The sequence below is a fragment of the Vidua macroura genome, chromosome 5 (genome assembly GCF_024509145.1).
Source record: "Vidua macroura isolate BioBank_ID:100142 chromosome 5, ASM2450914v1, whole genome shotgun sequence".
Lineage (NCBI taxonomy): Eukaryota > Metazoa > Chordata > Aves > Passeriformes > Viduidae > Vidua > Vidua macroura.
Window position 1 is genome coordinate 59,493,689 of NC_071575.1, and position 24,204 is coordinate 59,517,892.

Genomic DNA, 24,204 nt, shown 5'->3' on the forward strand with positions numbered 1-24,204 from the left:
TGAACTTAAACAATCCCTTTAATATAATAAACATATCAAACTTTCAAATATAAACTGGAACCAACTAATGAATACACTCAAAACAACTTTCTGAATACCAAAAAGGTCTTATGCAAAACAGTGCACATTTATTTGAGGTATCGTATCCATGAAAACAAAACAAAACAAACCAAACTATCTACATTTAAAAAGATTTTTACTTAATGAGGCTAAAGAAGTTAGGTGGTACATAAGGAGTAAACCAATGTAAACAGTGTAAAAATAAAGACTGCTAATACCAGCCAACCCAAAACTGAAATATCCCAATATATTAAAGAAAAATAAACCAGAGGCATGCAAAATATTGTTTGTTAAATACACTCAAATCCACGTGGCTAAAGTGAAAGTCACAAGCTAGTGAGGTGGATTTAGAAATGCAATGTTTCTTTCTTTATTTTCCTTAGACTGATTGTCATTAATTTTTCCACTGATAAAAAGCTTTTAGTCTTCTTCAACCCACTAAGAACTGAATTTTTAAGATTCCAAACAGGTGCTGCAAGGAGGTTTAAGTAATTGTTTTTATGATCTAGCGTGATATACAACCTCACTCAAATGCTACAAGCTGTGGTGATCTATTACCATTATGGGAGGAAAAAGCTTGGTAAACAGGTTGCTCCAGATGGAGTTGAAAGATTTTTGAGTTTCTCCTCATGAGAGCAGTGACAAACTCCATGGTAAATCCGGTAAACCACTTAACATTTTATTTGCAACACAGAACATTTTGGCAACCGATATATTAGAAGAATCTGAATAGTGACCTGCAATGCATGTGCTTTTCAGAAAAATCAAGTTTTGTTTCAGGTATGTGTCAGGAACATCAACAGCACAAGCCTTTTCTCATTCAAGCAACTGTAGCGATGTCATCTGTCTTAGATGCACTTACAGGTCTTTCTTATCTTCTGCTTTATTTAAACTTTGCTGAAAAGAGATTAAAAATAATTTCAGCTTGGCAAGATCAGAAACCACTGACTCCAGATGCCGAATTTTGCCCCTTTGCAGTCACACCTGAATTGTTCATCATACACCTTTCTAAGATGTAGTCCCATCAACACTACCTCACAGAACACCTGAGCTTCCACTGCCAGCAGTCAAGGCTGTGCAGCCTAGTTTTGCTCCCTTTGGTTTTACAGCTGAGCTGTGCAGCAAACTCAGCAGAAAACATTTTCTGCTATCAACTCATTTATCCTTGGGAGCTGCATCTACTGTGTGCTCAGTACCTTCTGTTCTTTCTACTCAGAGGTAAACAGAAGATGGTAAGGATGTGTATTTTAGACCACAAGTCTGTTAGAAATGCAGCAGGACTACTATGGCTCATTACACAGGGAAGCACAACAAGGACAGGCCATGCATGGTGGTCTTGAATTGAACACAGAGATCAGTTGAGCAATCTGCAGAAGTACAGGGTGAGGCTGGGAATAAGTAAGTGGTTTCACAGAGTACATGAAAAAATGTTATAACCAGGTCAAAACTGCCTTTTTTATAATAAAGGGTTGAACAACTCTTCTTGAAAAGCAGGTCACCGTAATTTTAATAATAATTTATTTTCTCCCAAGACCACTATTTGTAAATAGGCTAACTTTAATTTTTACTGAATTTTGCTCAAGACAGATGTTAGGTATGCAGCATATGAACACCTGTCAGACAACTTAAAAATACATACTCCCAGTTCCATTTACTGATACTTACTGTGTATCTTTATGGGTATTATAGCTACATACATAAGAAACTCAATCAAACAGCTAATTGAACTTTTGCTTAATATGGTTTGGTTTTTTAAAGTGATTTTGTACTTCAGTTTGAATTTTATAGTAGCCTGTTTTTAGCCTAGGCTGTTTGTTGGGTTTTTTATCCTTGTGTATCAACAGTATTGCAACATTTATAATCCAGGATTGCAAAAGCATGTTTTAAGAGCAAATAAAATAAAATTACTTTTATAAATTGTGTATATACTCCCATGGCCACCCATCCACACCCCTCCTATAGTTTTCTTACAGTATTTCAGTGATCATCACATGCCAAACCATCTGAATCTTATTTTCCAACTAACAGGAAAATTGAAGCTAATGATAACCTGAGCTTTGTCAACCAAAGTGCAAAAATAAAATGCTACTAACTTTGTAAAACAAAATTCTACTATTTTGGTAAATTCTCTTGCACAATAAATACCAACAAACAGAATTTTGCTGGTACAATGTCAAAACACAATGCTTGTATGGTGATCCAGAGCCACCTACCTGAAGTTGTTCAAATTTTTTCATCAGATGATCATATTCTCTTCTAAGGCCTTCAGATTGCTTTTTAACTGCAGCCACTTCAGTTTTTGCCTTATGGAAAGCTGTAAAATACCAGAATTGGTGTTTTAATTATTACTTGTATTCCTGCAGTTACTCAGAGCCCTAGGTGTGCATTAGGGCTTTACTGCAGTAGACAGTCCTTACTCTAAAATAGCTTTAAAACACAGCATCGCAGATGGACACAGGAACCTGAGAAGTTGAGGACAGGGAGCGGAAAGAGAATGGCCAATGTTCTGAAAGATCAACACCAGGAACAGGAAGAGCCTGTAAGAAAGGTAGGGGTGAGACCAATAAACTCCTGAAACAGGGGACTAGTTAGTGATGACTACAGTGTTCTGTCATATTTCAGGAGACAGTTCCAGAAAAACAAAACTCGGCAACTCCAAAATCAAAACTGTCTGACCTCTTAAGAAGAGGAGGGAACTCAAACACTGGGCAAGATTTTCACACAGCAACTGAGACCATCTACAAAATATAGTAAGGAGGAAGATGATACATGATTATAGGAGCACAGGCCTCACCTTTTCACCCTGTTCTGAATTTTACCATGCATGAATTAATTGATTAGCAGCATCAGTTTAAAGATGAAAAGGTAGAAATGGTGGTGGGTGGATAAACAACTCTGAACAGGTTTTTAACATGAGAAAAAAGTAATTATTACTCCACTCCATCTCAACACAAACTGAGAGCACATCTATGCTGCAGCACCAAACAGCCTAGGACTCCATTGGGGCTATTTTACAATGTAGGCTAAAACAGCACAAAGTGCCATAAAGCCATTAGTCCTAAGCTGTTATGTAAGGTCATTTAGACATTTTCATATTCCTCTGCTATAGGTATCTCAGGGATTGTTATATTTCTCTGATTCAGCACCACAGGCACAGTCTAAATCTTGATCTGTTCATGTGAAAACAAAGAAATGTTGTTAATGACTTAGTAAGGCTGCCTCACATGGCCACTTAAAAACCCCAAACAACCAAATCTGATGGTTCTTTTTTTATTTCTACATCAGCAAATTTCCTTGTTCCAGAAGTGTGAATCTATCCTTTGACTGTGAACTCCCTGAGAGAGACTTCTTTCCCAGAGACCTCCACTGCACTCAAGAATTGCAGCACCTCTAAAAGCCTGTTCTGACAAGATGAGGAGCTAGATGTGGCTTTTGTTAAGCACTGAGTTACAAGCGGTCTGGGATGAACCAGATTTGTCTTTGGGTGCTAGTTCCTGAAACATTAGGAAATGAGATTTGACCACTCTTCTACAAGCAAGAACTCCCTCACCTAGAATTTCAGTTATTTTAAAATAAGTAATTTGAATGTACAGATGAAAAATAATTCTCATTTCAGAATTCTGCAAGTGGTTTTCCTGCAACAGGACTTTTACCTACCCTGAAATTCTGATTCACTACAGTCAGTAACACTTCAGTCTACTGATGTTAAAACCTCATAATTTCTCTTTAATTTCTCATTTTTTTAATTTCCATACTCTTACACAGTTTTCCTTCATCCTTTAAGTCATTCTTGACAGCATCAATACAGATTTTCTGAAGGTTTTGGTATTTGGAGTAACTTTTATTTCCACACATATGACAAGTCAAACCCCACTGCATTTACTCTCTCTCTGATCTCAGTTTAAAATTCTAAATAGTAAACTGTTTAAAATTTTCAATAGTAAAATTTTAATATCAGTAAAGTAAACTTGTGACAATTTGATAGACTTCTGAATTTTAGGTTGTAGACAAAAAAAAAAACATATGCTATTTCACTTCTTCAAGAATCTGCTAATTAGATAAATCTTGCTTTTGTTTGAACATTCTTGTACATAGTATAGTAAAAATTAGTAAGATCTCACTTCTGTGTGAGAATGTTATTGATCTAACACTATTTAGTTATTTATAAGTAGCAGCACAGTACTTTAGTTGCAACTAAAAACTACTTTATCTTTAAAACATGAACAAAATATCTAGAAGTATCTACAAGTCAAGAAAGCGAACAAGCTAGTGCATTGTTTTAATGTTTTGACCAAAACAGATGTATGACAAAAATACCTTGCCTAACCCTAGATGAAGAAAAAGCAAAGAACAGATTGTCCTTTCCACCTGTGTTGGCTATGGACAAAAACCCCAGAACATCAATAAACCACCAAATCCAGACTCATTCCTGGTAGGGCCACACAATTAAAAGGAGCACCATGGCTTTGACAACGTGAATTCCTCAGTGCACTGATTTCCCTGGATGCCTTGTGAAGCACCCGAGTGTCCACACAACAGTGCCCATCTCTTCTGCTGGGAGCACGAGCACTGCAGTGCAGCCCAGTTCATCAGGTACACTCTGTCATATGGATCCTATCATATGAACACAGATCCAGCAGGAAACAGGAGATCCTTTGTGTGCACAATACACTCAGTTATTATTTCTGGCTTCCATCTGGCCTGTTACTTTGCCTCACAGGAGCACAACAGCTGGACTGGCAGCAAGCAAGCTCCCACAGCTGACACCTCCCACCAAGTCAGTGCATGAGCAGGCAGATGAGGATGCTGCTTCTACATTAATGCACCCAATGAGAGGAACAATCAGTAAGTTCCAAACACAGAATCCAGCCTCAGTACTGTAAGAGGTAGGCTATCCTTTTCCATTCTCTCTCATACCATGAAAAATCAACAAACTATTCCTACGGCAATGTTTCAATGGAAGACATTTGTGGAAAACTTTACACTTATGTGTGACTGAAGGTCCATAAACTAATGTAACATGTATAGTCTGGGCAAAGTAGAGAACACGTCCTTTCACAACATTCTCTGAATCCTATTCCAGGAGAGACAGCTTACTTCAGATTGCTCTGAATTCTAAGGATGAGGAATAAAACTGCTCTGAGGAGCTACATTACCACAGCCCAGTAGCTGCAGCATTTCTATTATATTCTCATTTCAACAATGATGGAGAACCTAACACTAAAACCAAACAGCAACAAAAACATCTAAAAATTCTTTGGGCATTTCCTTGCACAACTACTAGTCCTGGTCTGACTACATCACTTGACTTACAGTGCTTGCTACTAAGGAAACGATCTGGAACTTACATTAGCATTGCTCACAATACAAGCCTACAACCCAAATCATTTGGACTACTTGAAGAGTAAAAAAGAGCCCTCTCTTAAAAGAGTTTTCAAGTTAAAAAAGAGCTATTCACATTTAAGAATTTAGGCACTAACGGCATAAGAGATTTGCCAACAAATACTCTGTAAGGCTGGGAACACAACTCCAGTCAAGTAACTCCATGCTAATTCTGAATTCTCTTCTTAAGACATAATGGTCAGAATTTAAAATGAGAAGGCAGGGCCAAAAAATTTACAAATTTGCTTTAAGTACCTTTTGCAACCTCAAACAACTTTTTTTTTTACAAAAGGGATGTTATATCATCGTCGGGTGGCATAAAAAGCCTTGTGTAATAAACCCATGCTTGCTGTATGCAGCCATCTCTTCCAACCAACAAATGTGAGTATCAACTCTTGCTGCATGTGACACTGTATTGGCTCCCACCCTTGGTTATCATCTCACAGTTTTGTAAAAAGTAAGGTTAAGTAAGACAAATCTTGTTCCTCAACTTCCCTCTGCCATTGGCCAAATAACAAGACTGTGTCCAATTCTTTAAACTTGTTTGTTTTTAAAAACTGGAGTGTATCATGAAACTCAGTGTAGTTTTCATACAAGGCACTAGCCTACCCAGCAACACCAAGGCCAAACTGAACTCTCCCTTACAGCAGTTTTATGAAACGTATGTATTTTTTAACACATTTCAAACATGTAGTAATCTTCACATTGAAGTGAGAGCTGTACATCTGTACACCCCTACTTTCTAGAATAGCCAACAGTTAGAAGTTATTCCAAAACCAGCCCTCCACATGAATTGTTGCTCTCTTCCTGTCACCTACAACACTATGCAACCATGAAACAAAGAACACTCGCGTCAATCTGTACACAAAACAAACCTCTTTAAATGATGAATCAAAGTTCCATTAGAATTTCCTCCTGCCCCTCCATATGCCTATGACAACAACATATAAACAGAGTATTTTCAGAAAAAGTTGAACTGAAGTTCAAAAGCACCTAAATGACTTTGATGAGCCAGTACATATTTCATGAAGCCCTGCTCCTGCCCCAACACAAGGACCACTGTAAGGACAAAAGGCTTTATGAAAATTCTCTCAGGTCTAACCTCATGCCCAGTTGCAGGTAATTTGTTTTGTTGTGGTTTTTTGAATAGTCTTCCAAACCATCAAAATGAAACAATATCATGGCATATCTTCTTTCCCCAGAAAATTCCTACTGGTCCTAGGCTAGTAGCCATACTGACAACCTTTAATTATCTGAATCAATATTTTGTTAGAAATATGTCTAAAGTGTAGCAGGAGAAATATTCTCACATCTGTACTGGGTATTGCTACAAGTATGTACATTTATTTCTAGATATCATTGAGATAATTTTCATAATATATAAGTGTATCAATAAAATACCATTTTAGAAGGTTTCTAACCAGTCATGTTATTACACGTCTAGATATGCTAAAAATGGATTTAGGCTCTCAAAGTGCTTGCCCCACTGCTGGGTGCCTACAAAGCCCTGACAAAAATATGTGGGTCTGCAATAGAGAGTGAGGAACTAGCCTTCTTTGCTTCAATTCCAAAATAAAGCAAAAAAAGGCATCAAGTGTAATAGAAAAGTCAAGCCTGGAAAGAAAGAAAATTTGGTCCAAAACCTTAAAATTAATTTCCAACCTTTCCTCAGATTTTACTAATTTCACTGCTCAGTCTTGTATTTTTATTCTTCCTCCCCACCTGTTCAGAGCATAGGAAAAAGGTCGTCTTAACTTGGATTTCACTGTTAAGTGAGGAAAAAAAAAAAGTAGTCTATGTTTTCTGTAAAAGGTAGAAAGAAGAAGAACTAGAGATGAGTCTCCTGAAAGTCTACACTATGGTTTTAGTCAGAATTTCAGGAAGAGGAGACGTACAGTATTTCCTCTTCCAGTCATAAATACTGATTCAAAACTTTACAGGAAATTTGCATGACCTTTGAAGTCACAGCACTAATCTGATACTAAACTGTTTTCTTAAATGTGAAGCAGGTGTACATTTAAGACTCCTCCTGGCTGCCACTATACAGACTTAACCCACCTTTCAACTCAAGACCTACTCTAAAATAATGTATTACCATGCATCAGCAGCTTAGTAAGTGTCCCAGACCAGAGCAATGGTTATTTGAAACTGCATTAAAAAAAAAACCCTAGAAGTTTTTCCTTTCAAGCAGCAAAAAAATACCCAAACATAAACCCCCAACAAACCAAGAACAAAATCCAAATTTATGACTCTTACTAATACTATAGCTGAAAGACAAACAATAAAAAAACCTCAAAAATCAAAATTAGTGAAACTTTCATTTTTATACTAGTTTTGTCTTGTTTCATGATTAAGTGACACCCTTTACACTCTTCAATCTCCCCCCGCAATTTCATGGATTGGACTTTACAGACACAAAGAAAAAGTTACTTTAGTCATGTGAGCTCAGTAGCATGAAACAAATTGCTTAGAAGAGGCAAAACAAACTTTCCAATCTCAGCTTTCATTTTGTGTATCGCATTGCTCACACTTAGTGAACATGACAGTCAACTTTCACCTACTCAGCTGCGGGAATTTCAAAAAAAACCAGTAAATTTCATTCACATCCTCTAACATTCTACGGAAAGCTGTGTCTACAGATGTGGTTGCTCTTATCGAGTACTTCAAGCTTTCTGGCTATTAATTTGCTCAAAATAACATAACAAAACTTACAAGGAGGTAAGACAAACATACCTCAATACCACCTAGCTGCCCATGGTAATTCCCATACCAACCATGGGGTTATTGGCAATGAGGGGGGTGGCATTAGTAGAAGGGCTGTAAATATTTTCCTATTCACTCCTTAGAAAGACCCTCTCTCCCACTTTTGCCCTAACAAAAGATTCAAGCATGCCTTAATTTATACATCTCTTGGATGGACAACATCTCATGGGGAGAATGAAGCTGAAGCAGCATGAGGTAAATCTATTTATTCCTTAGCTTTCTCTAGCATTCCTGACTGAAAAGCTTACATTATATTAGTGTTACATACCACCAGTTAGTTTAAATAAAACATAAGCATTTAAATTTGCCATTGATCCTGTCACTTCAAAGGCACTTTTCCCCCCTTTCTTCAAGAAAACAGCAGGAGAGGGAAAACTCACCATCAAACATGCCTGAGAATGTGAACTAATGAGACTCTCTATTTAAAGATTCTTGTTGCTTCAAGCCCAGCTGAAAACAGCTGGTTAACATTTCTTATTTGAATTCCCAGTGGATAGCAAAAAAGGATTCATGAAACATTTCTGAAAAATTTATTCTCACAACGTTGTAGCAGTGCCAGGCAATATGAAAGTGGGGCTATGTTTTGATAACATACTGTCTCGTACCACGAAAATTTGTATTTTTGTTACAGCCTGAACATCTGATTAGTGTTTACAGGATTGCAGGCTGTGTTATCTTAAAAACACTGATTTCAGATCAGGAGGTGTTCACAGGCATCCCACACCTTGAGAGATCCCAATAAGACAGAACCAAACAAGTAAAATCTGCTTCTATCTCAATTTGGGCTGCCTATAAAGCAGTTTTGACAACCTAAACCTTAAACACGGAAGCTGCTAACAAAAGTATTATGTTACAAATGGTAAGGTATGTTTCCTTGTAAACAAACAAAAAAAAAAAAAAAAAAAAAAAAAAAAAAAAAAAAATTAAAAAGCTAACATCTTAACACCTCAGCTGCAGAACATATATAAACTTAAAATACTACTCAAAGGCTTTTCTGCTGACAGAAACCCTATGGTACTAAAAAACCTCAACCACAATACTTTCCCCATTTTATACAGGGAGAGTGGCTGCTATGTATGACATGAAAGATCAAACTGTTGCCTATAAGCAACCTGCAAATGATTCCATATCCTGGTTATGTCACTGATGAAGACAAGTCAACACCACTTTAAATATATCAGTCCAACTTGTTAATAATTACAACTTAACTAAGGTGTTCCAATTACACCTTACATTTTCATAATGAACACATTTACATTACATCCCATAAAATATTGGGATGGCAATGGCATGTTTTATCAGTTCCTAGTCAAATGTAAAGAAACTCCATGCCAAGTGTTCTTGAAATAGATGAAGTTAGTTCATGCTATACCTAGAATATTTTTTCGATATTCACTGTTGAAATAATCTTTTTCTTCCTTGCAAAGAAGTCCTAACTAATACTCACCATTTGATGTTTTCTGTAGCTCTGCTTTCAAATGTTCAACTTCCTCCTTCAACTTTGCCTCAGTTGCATCTGTTGACTCTTTCTTTTTACCATCTCCTTTTCCACTCAAGGCCTATTAAAAACCACAGTTGCTACAATTAATTTTATTTTCATTAGTCTGATATTAACACAAAATATCCAGGGAATGTCAGCCCTGATTAGGGCTAATGCAAAGCATTAGGTTTTATCAAATGTCAACCTGACACAGGCAGATAGTCATTCTAGACAAAAATCCTCCCAAACTGAAAAAAAAAAAAAAAAAAAAAAAGGAAAATAAACAAGCTCAATGCTTTAGGTAATGGAATACTTGTAATAGAATGGTGTCATCTCCTGTGTAAGAGTATTTTTCATGTCTGCATCAAGTGTACAACTTTCATTTAGGTTACAAAATGGATTTTTCAGAAGATACACACTAGGATTGTCAGTGACAGAATGCTGCCATGTTTACATGCAACTGGTTCTAATTCTTTCCTTGTAGGTTTGCAACTTCTTCAATCTTCAGAATAACTCAATGTCCAGATTAGATTTCCAGTGAAATCCAGGATGAAAACCAGGAAAGGATCCAGGAAGAGCCCTGTAAACACTTGACAGAAGAGCAATATATTCCCTGCACTCCAAAAATGTTGGCACTACTATACTTATGCATCCTCTTAAGGTACAAGATTAGATCCCTTAACAAGATCTTTTCCTCATAAAGCTTCTACTATCTAACCACACATCATCTCTGCAATAGCAAAAAAAGAGGTAAATGCTTAATGGGAAAAAGAAAAGTAAAACAACTGAGACAAACAGCTGTTAGATGAACTAGCAATATCAGAGCTTACCAGGCACAGGCAGGAGCAAAGGGGAAAGATTATTTTAGGAAGAAGAAAAAGAACTGTTTATAAAGACTGGTAAACAATCCAAGGAAAATAGCTGAAAAGATTTCCAGAAGCTATTTAATCAAAGAGCTGAGATGACATTTAACTGCTGATAACAAAACCATAGCCAACTGTCTTCTTTGCTTTGTGCTCACCTCTTTCTATTAGTATGCAAATAGCTATTTCTGTAAACCTTTATCTTAAGTCCTGTGCTCCGTGGAACCCCTGAACAGGTGACAGTGCAGACCTTGTACACCAGAGTAAACTCACAGTATTTATACTTGTAGCCTGTGCCTTATGTACAATTGCTCTCACTTCTCTCCAGTGGTGGAATGAAGCACACTTGTAAATAAACACAAATGCAGGGGGCAAGCCACAGAAAAGCCTAAACCCTAGGATGTCTATAAAGTTACAATATTCCAACCCTGAACATTTCCTGTGTCCATCACAATGGAGATCCAGCCACAGCATGTTGCCTGTACCTGTGGCTACCTGTGTTTTTGCAAACCATGCAATCAAGCACACAAATAAAAACAGATAGGACTACCTATTTTTTTTCCAATTTCTGGCTATAATTTACAAGTGGCTAAGAGAATGTGTTGCTAAGAGAATGTGAAAGCAGAACAAAAAAGAGGACTTTTGGCAAAATCTCAACAGGACAGAGAAGAAAAAAAAAACGTACCCGTAGGCAGTAAAAAGACAAATTCCATGGCTGAGGGAAGAATTTGGATCATTTTGACAAAATACCAAATCCCCAAATTTTGGAGTAATTTTACACTTGGGAAAAACCTGGCACACACTAGTGATCCTTGTTTCACAACACCTCTCAACTGGATTTTTTGTACCCGCTTCTAGTACTTTCTGTCCCGAGTCTTCATAGGAAGATTTATTACAAAATTGACAGTGCCAGTAACCATAGACACTGCTTTAGACAAACTGGAAGGAAACCTGTACACACCCACAGGGAATTTAGTTTTGACAATGTGCTGGACTCTAAAAGCCTTCCTATGTCTAGATGTCTGAACTCAGCTTAGGGTTCAGTCTCTTCAAACAGAAGTCAAACTAAACAGTTACAAGAAAAGATTTCATACATTTATCTTAATTATATCTTTGATGCCTTTCCTTCCTGACTAGTTATGTATTGAACCACAGCCTAATCATTCTTCGCATAAAAATAACATCTCTCCAGTCTGTTGGTGATTTTTTTAAGTAAGAAATTTTTGGTGGTATTCTCATTAGTACTACAACAGCGTCCTACTAAGAAAGGGAAGTATTCTGAAATTGGCTGACCTACCATAAAAAGATAGAAGAATACAAAAAATATCAAATACAAAAGATTAATTTTACAAGTTAGAAAAATACATTCAGGACTGGAGAAAATCCTATTAAGAATAAACAGTCAGTATGAAAACAGTTGTATGGCAGGCTTTTTCATGCTGGACTGCTACAGCCTTGACCTAAACAGGCAATTGTTTGTGATAAAAGGAATAAAATTAGTGCTTCCCTCTACTTTGTTATGACTAAATTCAGAAAGATATTACTATAATCTATTTCTACTTTGATGAAATTTGTATTGGAAAGACAGAACTTCATTTATTTGGTTTACTTCAGTTTCCTTTGTTAATAAGATGCTACTGCAATTTGTTTTCAGTATTCTAAATTACATGCTATAAGAATATTTTTCTTCTTTTTTCAACCAGAAGGAATAAAATGAACTAGCATTCTGTAGCAAAACATCCTCAGAATACGTTGTACTAACTACTTGCTGTATAAGAAAGTTACTGAAGAAGCTCAAAGATACCTCCTGCAGCCTTTCATTCTCGGCCATGTATTTTTTGGCTGCTTCAGTAGCATCATTTACTTGTGTTTCCAGAGCTGCATGAGATGCCATCTCTTTTGCCAGCTGAGTGAGAAGGGTAACAGTACGTCTCAATACACTGGTAAAGAAAAACAGTGAACAGAACTGTAATTTACAGCACAAATAATAAAAAGCCAAATCACAAGCAAAAACCAAAACCAGAAAAATCAAACCAAACAGAAAATCCAACAAACCAAAACAAGCCCTTTTCTGTCTCGGTAGTAGATGTAAAAATAAAACCAGCAGAGGGAAACATCCAGGCTCATCAATGACAAATAATAGTAACAGGAGAAACAGAAAATATTTTCATCCATTGACAATCTGATTTTTACTTGATACAGAACCTCTCTCCTCCTAAATACCCACAGCCTTTAAGGGGTCAGAGACTTGACTGCTTAAAGGCTGTTTAAATACTGTTATATGACCCAGTATTTTCACCATGATTGATCTCCAAACACAAGAGCCAAAGAACAAGTTATGGTAAAGAGTATAGTGAAAAAAAAAATCACACAACTTCATAAACAGCCTTGCAATAATAAAATTAGAAGTATGAGCATAATAATCTTCCAAGTACTGTCAATACAGTTAAATCAGAACACATATGGATATCAGCACTGATATGGCACTTTAATTCTAAGCTTTGCAAATACCTCGCTTGATTCTTTGCATTGCTATTCTCATTATTCATCCCGAAGTCTTTCAAATGTTGCTGAATCAAGGCAATACAACACTGAATTAAATTAATGTCTATAATGTAACTATGCAGCTGCTCTTCAAAGAAATTTGAAAATCCAAGTAATTGGCTTTTGCATGACTGGAAGAGTATTAACAGATCTTTTCAAGGTAAGCCTCCCTCTACCTCCTTGCTTTTTCATTGAAAGCTCCTTTTCTTACTTTTTTGGGGGTTAATAAAAAAGTTAAGGTCCCCACGTCACTATTTTTCTGCAAGTTAGCAAATTTGCTATTGCTTATTAACTTACAAATGCAGGAGTCATTAAAACATCATAACTAAAAGAGAATCACAGAATCATGTAGGTGGAAAGAGGCTTCCAGCTCATGAAAAGCAGGAGAGGTTAAGCAGATTGCTCAGAGGCTTGTCCAGTTGAGTTCCTACCATCTCCAGTGATGGGAGATTCCACCATCCTTCAGGGTCCTTGTTCCAGTGCTTAACTGCTTTGACAGCAGCAGCACTTTTCTACCACAAGTCAGAACATCTCAGGTTCCTGTTACCTCTTATCATTCCTTTTTGCATCCACTGAGATGAACTGTATCCATCTTTTTTACTACTAGACAGACATAGAAACCAATAGGATTTTCCCTTCAAAGTCTCTTTTGGCTGAAAGCAAAGCTCCTTCATCATCTCCTCATAGGCCATGTATTTCAGCCTCCAAGTTACTCTATACCCCACTGCAGTACTCCAGTATTTTGGGGAATTAAAACTGGACAGAGTCCTGCAGCTGCAGCACCCCACGTGTCATACAGAGTAGAATAACCACTTTCCTTGACCTGCTAACTACATCCTTGCTATCACAGTTCAACACATGACTGGCTCTCTACCAGGATCCCCAGATTTTTTCCTGCAAAACTGCTTCCTACCCACCCATGCAGCCAGTCTCCAGCCTGGATGCTGAATATGACTATCCAATAATATGTCAGACTTTGCATTTGTCTTTGTTGAGCTTCATGAGATTTCTGTCAGCACATCTCTTCAACCTTTCTGGCTCCCTCTAAAAAGCAGCAGTGCTCTCCAAGTTGTCAACCACTCTGAATTGGAACTGTGAGCAGCTTGCTGAGAGCACACTCAATCCTACAATCCATGTTGTTAATAAAGACATTATACAGTATTGAGCCCAGTACTGACCCCTGAGGAGCACCAGATGAAATTCACATTGTTACTATCCTTTGAGCCCAAAGGTGCAGGGAACTTCCCACCTGCTTTTTAATCCATTTCTCCAGCCTGTGTCCCTCCACAGTTAGGCTATCAGGATACTAAAAGACACTATATCAAAGGCCTTGCAAAAAGGATATTCTGCTCTTCATCCACACAGCCATTCATCTCACTGCGAAGGCAGCAAGGATGTTCAGGTATCATCTTCCCTAAGTGAATCTGTGATGGCTGTTCCAAGTCATCGTGTCCATATCCCTGAAGATGTCTTTGAGTAAGATTTGCTCCATAACCCTTCCAGGGAGGCCAGTCTCTAGTTTCTTATATCCTGTTTTTTGTCCCTCTTGAAGACAGGTGCAATGTTTGCCTTTTTGCAGTCAGCAGGATTCTTCCCAGAATTGTGATCTTTCCAACTAAGCCTTGCAATGACATTGGCCAATTCCCTCTGCCATCCTAGGATGCCACAGACTTTTATATGCCCAATTGGCCTATGAGCTCCCTAGCTGCATCTTCCACTACTGGTGTGAAGTTGCATACCCTGCTGACTCTTTAGAAGGCACCAGTGAGCAGTGGGCATATGTTTTCTTGAGGCTTTCTTTAGTTTTCAGCCATTTTTATCCCCCCTCTTGTTCAGCATGGGCTAAGAGAGGACCAGGTCAGACTAGCAGATGGGTGTCTTTGTCCCACCCAGAGGACAGTCTCCAGGGGCTATGACCTCCTCTTTTCTGCACAGTTGGCAGATGAGGGGCTCATCTGGCCCCAGTATCCCCTCTGACAGGTAATTTTCCTCACCTGTAGTCAATGCTCTGCAATCACTGAACCCCATAAATGCTGCTGTCTTGCCAGAAGTGACAAGTTCCCAGCCTCCTCCATTTTATGAATCTCCATATACCATTCTTGTGGAATTCTCCTATTGGCTGATGTGCTAAAATGAACCAAAACTGACCCAAGGAATGAACTAGATGGGGTCTCAAGTTGTTTGGGTGATGGTACAGCAGTACAGGGTAAGGCAACCCAAGGAACACTTTCCCCTTGCTTCTCTGACAGACATTATGTCTGTTTCATGGATAAGCAAAACAGCTCTACTAAGAAAAGTCCTTTGATCTACTGACTACTGGAGGAGTGCTTATTTCTCCTAAATCTTGGTGAAAGGCCAGCAGCTCAAAAAAACCTCAAGCAAACCTATTCAAGAGCAGAGCTTTTATATAAAATAATCTACTGGGCTTACTTGACAAGTTTTCTTCTTTGGAAGCTGAATATAAGGATCCTGAGAGATCAGCTTCCAATTCTTTTGTAGGACACAATCTAGCTATTCTTCTTGGAGCAGAGATTAAAAACATATTTCTGCATATTTACTTAACCTTTCTGTAGGAAGACAAATAACTTGATGTATTCCTATCACTATTGAGCAAGGCTACAGCCACATTGGTTTTTCCAAAGCTTTTCTGCTCAAGCTTTGTATTCATTTTTCCTTTACACTTTTTATGCTCAATGGTCTGCTAAAATGGCCACACATCACTCTAAGGGGACGAAGTTTGTAATAAGTCTGTGATTTTCTTGTTCTGTGTTCCTCTTGAGTATTGAGGCAATGTCAAGCAGCTCAGTGAAGGAACTCCTAAGAGGACCAACACTCATTGTCCAGCCACCAGAAAAATGTACAAATGGAAATGATTGGGCCAACATGTCTGTTTCTGTTTGTTCACATTATCTGTGTCCAGTGACTTCATGTGCTCCCAACCCAAGTGATGAGATCTGCAGGTTGTTGTGCCTATTGATTCACAGGTAGTCTTGGTTGCTACAGGTGGGCAGTACAGAACTGCCCTTTCCTTTACCCTGTTTTAATAGCTGAACTTAGACATCCTGAAAGAGATACCAGACTTAAGATCATAACACCATAACAGGCAAGTTGCCACAAAGCGTTTGATCTGAAATACAACTGAAACTTTCCTTCAAAGCTGGAATATTATCCTACAGCTGTTAACTTCAAGCTTGAGCTGAAGAGGCTTAGGTCAGGCTCAAGCTTTGCTTCTTAACAAAGAAGTGCAGTGACAGCAGCTTGCTAGATAATAATATTATTTAACAGTACTTTAGTTTTTGAGTGTTTTTTATTCCAGTTTTCCATGTGCAAAACAAAGGGTGTAAGTTTAAAGAAGGAAATGAGTGAGTATTCCCCAAAGAAGCTTCTGCAAAATACATGTTTTCTCCAGCACTCAAAATGTTTCTTTCCATGTGTTGCTCACATATCCTTCCAATCTTCAAACAGTCGTAAGGTATTATTTTTCCTGATCTTACTTCCCTTGTAGCCAACCTGGTCACAGGCTGGTAATTAATTCTTTAATCTCCTGAAATTGTCCTTCTGACCTTTACTTTACAATTACTTTGTGCAATAGTTCCTGTAATAAACATACTATGTAAATATTAGAAAAATGTTATACTTACAGCCAAAGAAATAAGGAAAAACCTGAGAGATACAGGTTTCTCTGCGACCGAAAGAGTTTCATCTGAATATGATCAAAGGCACTGCTGTTGACATTTGCAGCCTTTTCATTCACATGAACAGATGAGTATTTCCTGACTTCTCTAATAGCATCTGCAAACAAAAACAGTCAGTTCTTATTCACATCTGTGGGTGTGCATGTATGCTAAACCAGACTTTAGTACTAGAAATATGTACTTTGATTTTCTCCTCAGCAAACAGTAATAGGACTAATAGTGACATCAGTTATTTTATCCGTACATTTTAAAAATCGGTCTTGATAAATCATGAAGTGCTCTAGCACATTCCCAGAAATATGGCAAACCATTGCCCAAAATACGCTTGAAAAGGTAAAACACTTGTACTCAGCCACAAGGGAGCAGTCCAAAACAATTCACTCTACAGATGTTACCAAAGACCCTACGGTGTCAAAATGTCACTGCTGACAACTGAGCTGAAATTCCCCAGCGGACAAACAGTGAGAAAAGGGAAAGAGAAGCAAAAAGAAGCAGTATTTTCTCAAGTATTTACTTTACACAGAGTTTTTTAAAGATATGCATGCATTTTAATAATGACAGAAGGGCCTACTTTATACTTCAATCATAGAGGGAAAAAAAGAATTTCTTTAACATCCACTAAAACAGGAAGACTGTAGCAAAACAGCAGTAGTAACATCAGTAGTAACTACTAATTGTAAAAAGATCATAAAAAGAATAGAGAAGGAAAGCTTTCTTTCATCTGCCTTTCATACATCTTTCAGCTTCCTTTCATCCATCACACACTTCTGATAGTTCTGCAAAAGGGCCAGTGCACTGCAAACACCTTTCAAAGGACAAAATAATTAATTAGCACTTACATCCACATAAACCCCAAACCTAACCCAGTTAAGAGTTATTACTATCTTTAAACCTAAGGTCATCAGACATTCCTACAACCAGTACAGCACCTTAAATCTCCTCCTGCACACCAATAAATGCACACATTTCATGACATGTTCTTGCAGAATATTTTGGCCAGATGTTATTAAATTGCTGCTGCATTTGTCTAAGCAGGAAAAATCAACTCCAAAGAAAAGCACATGTGACTATCATCACTAATGACTGTCTCTCTCATGTCTGAGTCAGACATTAAAAAAAACCCTGAAGTGAAGCTTCAAACAATGCATCGAATACTAGGAGCAAACAAATGCATGTCCCTGTCCTATAGGAAGAGTCTAGGCCTGCAGTAACCTGTCACTTCATTCTGTGGGGCAGGTATCTCATCACTGCTTCCCTTTAGCCCTATTCTATCTTTCCACAAAATTAATGACCATCACCAAGTCAAAAGCAAACTTTGGTCAATGTTTTCAACAGCATTTGAACAGAGTAAATGAAATACATTAGTTCTCAATCTTAAGCAATTCACTGAAGACCTACTTTTAGGAATAATACTAAACATAATCTTAAAAAATAATAAAATAGTCTATTTGCATTTCTGGTACTTTAAATATTAAAAATATAGTCCTATAGCTTAGTCTGACATTGTTATATATGTAAGTGCATCTGTATGTTTCCCTCAGCAGAAAATAAAACCACGCATTTTTTCTTTCTGCTTCAAGTAGCCTGGAATTAAGCAGCATGTACATTCTATGGCACTGGAAACACTTCTCTATGGAGAACTACTTAATATCCCTGAAACACAGGAGAACTGCTTTCATCACTGAAATACAGGAGATACCTACCACGCAACAGTCAGGACAGACATTAAATGAAATCAGTTAGGCATACGGTAAACATTAAAGCTTTACTCTTACTTCACAGACCTTAGGATCTACCCGTAACAAATGAACCAGCAGCTGTTTTGTATCTGTGCTGAGCAAAAGTATTCAAACAGCCCAGTGCTTTGATATATTCTGGTCTTCTATTGCAACAGCAACCAAAAGAAAGAGTGCCATCTGCTGCATGAGGTACAGCTCAGCAAATTCTGGTGTCAAACAAGATCATTTACCTGTGTGAGAAAGGGAAACCAAGCAGCAGCCTAGATTAAGCTCCTTTTTTCTTCTCATTCACTCAGTATAATACAATTGCATTTGGATTCCCAATGTAGATGCAGCATTAGCCCTCTCCTCTTTCATTCCACTGTATAACTTTTCAATAAATTAGCTGACTTACACTAGGCTTGAATCCTTTCCATTAGTTTACTGATATGAACTCAATGTACCAGGTTTCTTCTACCCATTTGTTAAGAAATTATCTAACACTTACCAAGAAACAAGACGATCAACAAAACTATTATTGTAAGGAACATCTTGTTCCAAAATACTGCCATTTTGCTCCATAGAGGAAACATAAAAATCTTCTGCCATCTGTAAAATAGAATTGTGTTATTCAAAAATAATTAAACACTAAAAGAAAAGCATTACAACCCCATAGAAGAGAGCCTTGTTATTGATAAGAGACTTGTATAAGGTCTCTAAACAGCTGCTTTAATTGCAATATAATTTAGGTATATGTTAACTTTTCCAGTAATCTAACTTCTCTTTTTTTGTTGTTAATACTTGCAAATTTTTTGCATGATAGCAGGTACTCTGCAGATGTGTTTTATTTTAGCTTATACTTTGACTAGCATTACGTTGTATTCAGTCCTGACTATAACAAGGGATACAAGGGATAGGGTAAGGACTGTAAAACGCTTTCCATTATTTTTATTTTTTATTCACTAATACCTCTATTAACTCTGAAGTACAAGGACTTATTACATTCTAACTTGTAATGACAACAAAAAGACAAGTTTTGTGTTCATATTTTGTTAAGGATTAAAACCTGTTTCCTGAGCATACATTTGCTGGCTACAGAAGTGACTTCTGGTGAGGCCAGTGGTGGTACAGACTACTTTTTTAAACAAAAATTAGTTGTCTATTTGATATTAGTACATGAAGGGCTGTGGCAGAAGTCACACTTGCAGCACAACAAAAAGCATCTGATGTGCTCAAATGAACTGAAACAAATGATAACAGATCACCTACTTGTCATTTGCTGCACATTAGAATCAGTGCTACTGCCCAAATGAAATAATACCTAGTCATGCCATAGGGATGTAACACAGAGATACCACTCACCATCTGATTATATAAGGTAAAATTTCCTACTTTTAAGACTATTTACACTTACCAGAGACTGTTAAAATCTGTCCTTTAACAGTGGTTTCCAACCTACTAAGAATTTAATTTAAATGACACTGTAGCATCATCTCCTATAGCTCTTTCCAGCTCTCCACCAGAAAGAATTAAAATGTTTTTGCATTGTCATGCAAAAACCTCATTTAAGTCTTCTAGTATAATCTGAATTCTTTATAGCAGGCAGCCACAGTCTGTAGCAAACAAAAAGCTTACTTCAAGCTACACCTCAAACTAAGACAATTCACTAACTCTTTAAACATGTAATTTTCAAAGCTCCATACTGACCTTCATTTAAGAAGTGATTCTTTGAGGTATGACCTTAGGTAACTACACTGCCAAGTTATAATCAGGCTAAAAATATGGATCTCTTTACTGGAAGATCTTCCTGCTTTATTTTCACATTTATTTTTCCTCAACAAGAATTGACATTCACTTTACTCACACTCCTCTTCCTTTTGGCAACAAATACAAATATAATTATAAAATATTAAATATAAATATAATAGAAAAAATATAAAATAAATAAATAAAATAAATAAATAAAATAAATAAATATAAATAAATAAAATAAAATTATAAATATAAAACTTCCATACTATAATACTAGCTACCATTTTAGATGAACTACACCTCGTAGAACAGATCTGATCTGTCTGTCCCTTTGTGTATTTGCATTTTTATACTGACAATTTACTTGTTCCCTAGGAACCTATAAACTTGTTGGCAAATTTGAAAAAAAAATTTTAAAAATGTGCACACACAAGAGAGATAAGGAATCCATTTGAAGACTGACAACTGAGTAAATCAAAACTTCCAAGAACAGCAGTTTCCCACCTGTCAGTAACCATGCATGCCTTACTGCTGACAGAACCAGCTCCCAGGCCACAGAGAGAGCTGCTGCCCCCTGGCACTGTCGCAACAGCTAAATCTGATTTTTAACCCCACAAAATTCCTACAAGTTTTGTTAAGAAGTTAATTGCATATACCACATAAGGGATAAAGTGATTGCACTCTTTCAGAAACCACTGTTCAGAGGAATAGCTGAATGCTCCAAAGCAAGCACACAAATCTATCCTTTCCATATAATTAAAAGCACTGTGTTTAATGTTTCAATAAATTTTGGTAAAGCTGCACATTATGAATTTGCTTTTCAGCCACAAACACTGGACTCTGTTTGCATTATAAGTGAAACATATTTCAATACTCCCAAAGTATTCTGCTTGTGACATCAGCATGCAGAAATTCTTGCATCTAGTTTCCTCACATAAGCCATTAATAATCTCATTATTATGACTCCCATAATACTCCTCTCCTCTTACATAGTTGCACTTTTGCTTAGAAAGCAATAAGAAATACAATAACTCAATAGTCTATGTTGAAATGCTGAACTCCTTGCAAGCCAACTTGTAAAAAGCCAGAAGGTGAATTAGATTTTAGAACAGTTTCAATTTCTCAAGCTGAGGAAACATGTCTAATCATTGGTACCGGCATGGAAGAGCCAGTAATTTTTAAGATTCCTTCACAGGTTCAAGTAGTTAAATCCAGACTTTCCACAACAACCCTTGCTCCTTAAGAGGACAGTAAAAGCTACATCATTCTAAATACATCTAAAGATGCAGGAAACAAACATGCTATAGTTTTTACAGAACACGTTAAAGTTTCGTTCTGCTTGTTGTTTTGGGGGATTGTGGGTTCTTCTTTTAAGACGTCTTTTGTGGGTTTGGTTCTTCTTTTAAGACTTCCTGATATTCTGAAAAGAAATCATAAGTCAGTTTCTCTGTCTCCTGCAGAGAATCTAGCTTTATTTCCTGTAGGGAAATAATATTACCAAATTTGAAGAGCGACTTAGGGGAAACAAGATAATGTTGCAAGTCAGGCCTCTGCAAACAGTAAGGATAATAAATTAATTTTGTTTCTTTCCCTTACTGTGTGCACCTATTTTACAAGAATGTATTATTTTCTTAATATTTGTGTTGTGTTCCAGAAGTAGTACTATTTTCTTAATCTAAATATGAGTTTTACAGAGGCCTTTATTCCAGTAGTCCTGAACCTTCTACTTCAAACTCCAGTTTTTTTAAACAAGTCATCACAAATTTCTTGCAGGCGTTACAGTCTGCCACTTGCTTTGAGTATCTGACATCTTATCTGTTCAACACCCACAATGCCTAGTGTACATCAAAACATAAAGTTGCACCTCAGAAATCTGACAAACTGCTGAAAAAAACCGCACTCTCCTCTCATACATTATTGCTAGATGCCTTTCTCTATACTGCCTACCCCACAACTCTGGGAGAAGCCGTCCCACCTGCTGAAGCAAAGCAGGGGGCTCCTCCGGACACCCTGACCGCTGCTCTCGGATGAATCAGCACGGCACAGAAAACGTAAAGCTCCTTAAAGAGGCTCGCGATTCTTGCAGCTCCTGATACTCGAGTCCCAAACAGCATTCCTTTGGCTTTGTTTACAACTAGTTTAGGATGCAGCAAAGCTCCGTGTTTATGAAACAGAGGCGTAAAATAAACCCAAACTGGTGAGAAGAGCAAGCTGTGTTGCTCAGCATACCTAAGTCCTCCTACCTTAGCGGAGAAATGAACGGCAGGCAGAGCACGAGAATTACTCCTATTTCGCCGTACAGGAAGGCAGCCACTGCCGTCCACTGGAAAGTCATCGTCCCGGCGGCCTGCGGAGGAACGGGCGGCTTTGACTTCCTCTCCCGATCAACACCCGGGACAGGGAGATGGACACCGGGACAGCCGGGGGCCACGCCGGCCTGGCGGGCAGAGCCCCCGGCAGAGCCCCCGCTTGGCGGCCGCGGGCCCGCGGGTTCCTCCCGCCGCCTCCCGCCCCCCAGCGCGGCCCCGAGGCCGCCTCATTCTCGCTCCCTCCCGGCCTGCCTTCGAACCTCGTCAGCGCCGGCACCCGGCGGAGCTGATGGCGGCCAAAGGGCGGGAGCGGGGCCTCACCGGCCGGGGCTGCGGAATCGCGGGCCGGTCTCTCCGCCGGTACAGGGCGGGGAAACGGGGTGTCTGTACGGACACGGGGCCGCCTCCGCCCTGCCCGGGGGATGTGGGCGGGGGCGGCGCGGAGCTGCCGCCAGCCCGGCCGGGGAAAGGTGCGGGCGGGGGAGGGATGCAGAGTCCAGCCCGGGCCTCCCCCACCGCGGCGGCCGCGCTCGGCCCGGCCCGGCCCGGGCACACGTACGGTGCCGCCTGCGGAGCGGCGGGCCGAGAACGACGGCGGGCGCGGAGCTACCAAGAGGCCGCATCTCTGTTGGGAAACGCGTAGATCTACGTGCTGAGAAGGGTTCAAATGAGTATTATCTTTTTCCTGTCTAGGGAATGGTTGTAGGCATTTAGGTGCGGAATAATCGACTGGGGAGTTCAACTCTGCTCTCCAACATTATGAGTTTCTAAAGTTCAATTAAAATACTGCGTGTGTCCATCCATTCCCTCCTCCATGTGTTACACCACATTAATGTATTCAGACTCAGTAAATCGTTTTCTCAAGGAAAACAGGTCCAGTATTCATAAAGACAGCACAAATAACAACCGAACAAGTCTCAAACACGGTCAAACACGCCTGTTTGGGCCTCACGAATAAAACAGTAATCCTTCAGAAAACGCTGTTCTATCCTACTGTCCTGTTCAATGCTTTTTATCTGCAGACCAAGGCTCCAAACACATTATTTCCATGCTACTCTCCTTTGCCCCTGTGTAAGAAGGACATGCTCTGATCAGTTTTTCCTTTTGATCCTAGACGCTGAGGTGCTGTCAGTGGAAGAGGTTACCTTGTCTACCTGGGCATCACCAGCACTCTTTGATACAACTACTTGCTTTGGGGAATTCTTTCCCAATTAAGTTCCATCAACATGAGACAGACAAAATACTGTGAATAGTAGTTCTTTGTTACTCTAATCCATTGGAACTGACATGGGGTGGGAAGTTCTTGCACAAGCAGTTTTGAGCAGAGCTGTTTGCAGCTGCTCACAATCTGAAATTGTTTACTTAAAATTTCCCAGGTCTGCAGCCTGGGGATGGAGCCAGTGTGTCAACATTTTTGTAGTTGCTGCCAAGCAATGTCTGGATGAAAGGTTACATCCCAAATAATTGTTTATGCACAACAAATACTGGAGAGAGATATAAGGAGTAATTTCAATCCAATCTACACAGTAGGAATAGCCCCAGTTTTAAGTAGTATTTCTAACACATTTTCATAAATATATTTAATCAGCACTATAAACAAAACATCTCTTAGAATGTTCTGGTTATTACATTTTAGCT

At 38.5% G+C, this 24,204-nt stretch overlaps 1 protein-coding gene across 1 annotated transcript; it reads right to left on the reverse strand.

Moving 5' to 3' along the window:
• BCAP29 (B cell receptor associated protein 29) lies at window positions 1–23,109 on the reverse strand. The gene is made up of 8 exons (XM_053978253.1): window positions 22,827–23,109; window positions 22,501–22,604; window positions 19,014–19,114; window positions 16,734–16,884; window positions 12,353–12,488; window positions 9,653–9,764; window positions 2,274–2,374; window positions 1–957 (listed from the first exon to the last, which is right to left on the reverse strand). The coding sequence occupies exons 2-8, from the start codon at window positions 22,590–22,592 to the stop codon at window positions 919–921; spliced, it is 732 nt and encodes a 243-aa protein (XP_053834228.1). The 5' UTR covers window positions 22,593–22,604; window positions 22,827–23,109; the 3' UTR covers window positions 1–918.
• Between the last annotated feature and the right edge of the window lie 1,095 nt (window positions 23,110–24,204).

Coding starts and splice junctions, on each gene's coding strand:
- BCAP29 (XM_053978253.1), bottom strand. CDS start 22,592: ATGACTTTCCAGTGGACGGCAGTGGCTGCCTTCCTGTACGGCGAAATA. Junction 12,489..16,733: donor TTTTCCTTATTTCTTTGGCT/GTAAGTATAACA, acceptor TTTCTTTACCAG/TGTATTGAGACGTACTGTTA. Junction 2,375..9,652: donor GCTACAGAAAACATCAAATG/GTGAGTATTAGT, acceptor GGTATTTTACAG/CTTTCCATAAGGCAAAAACT.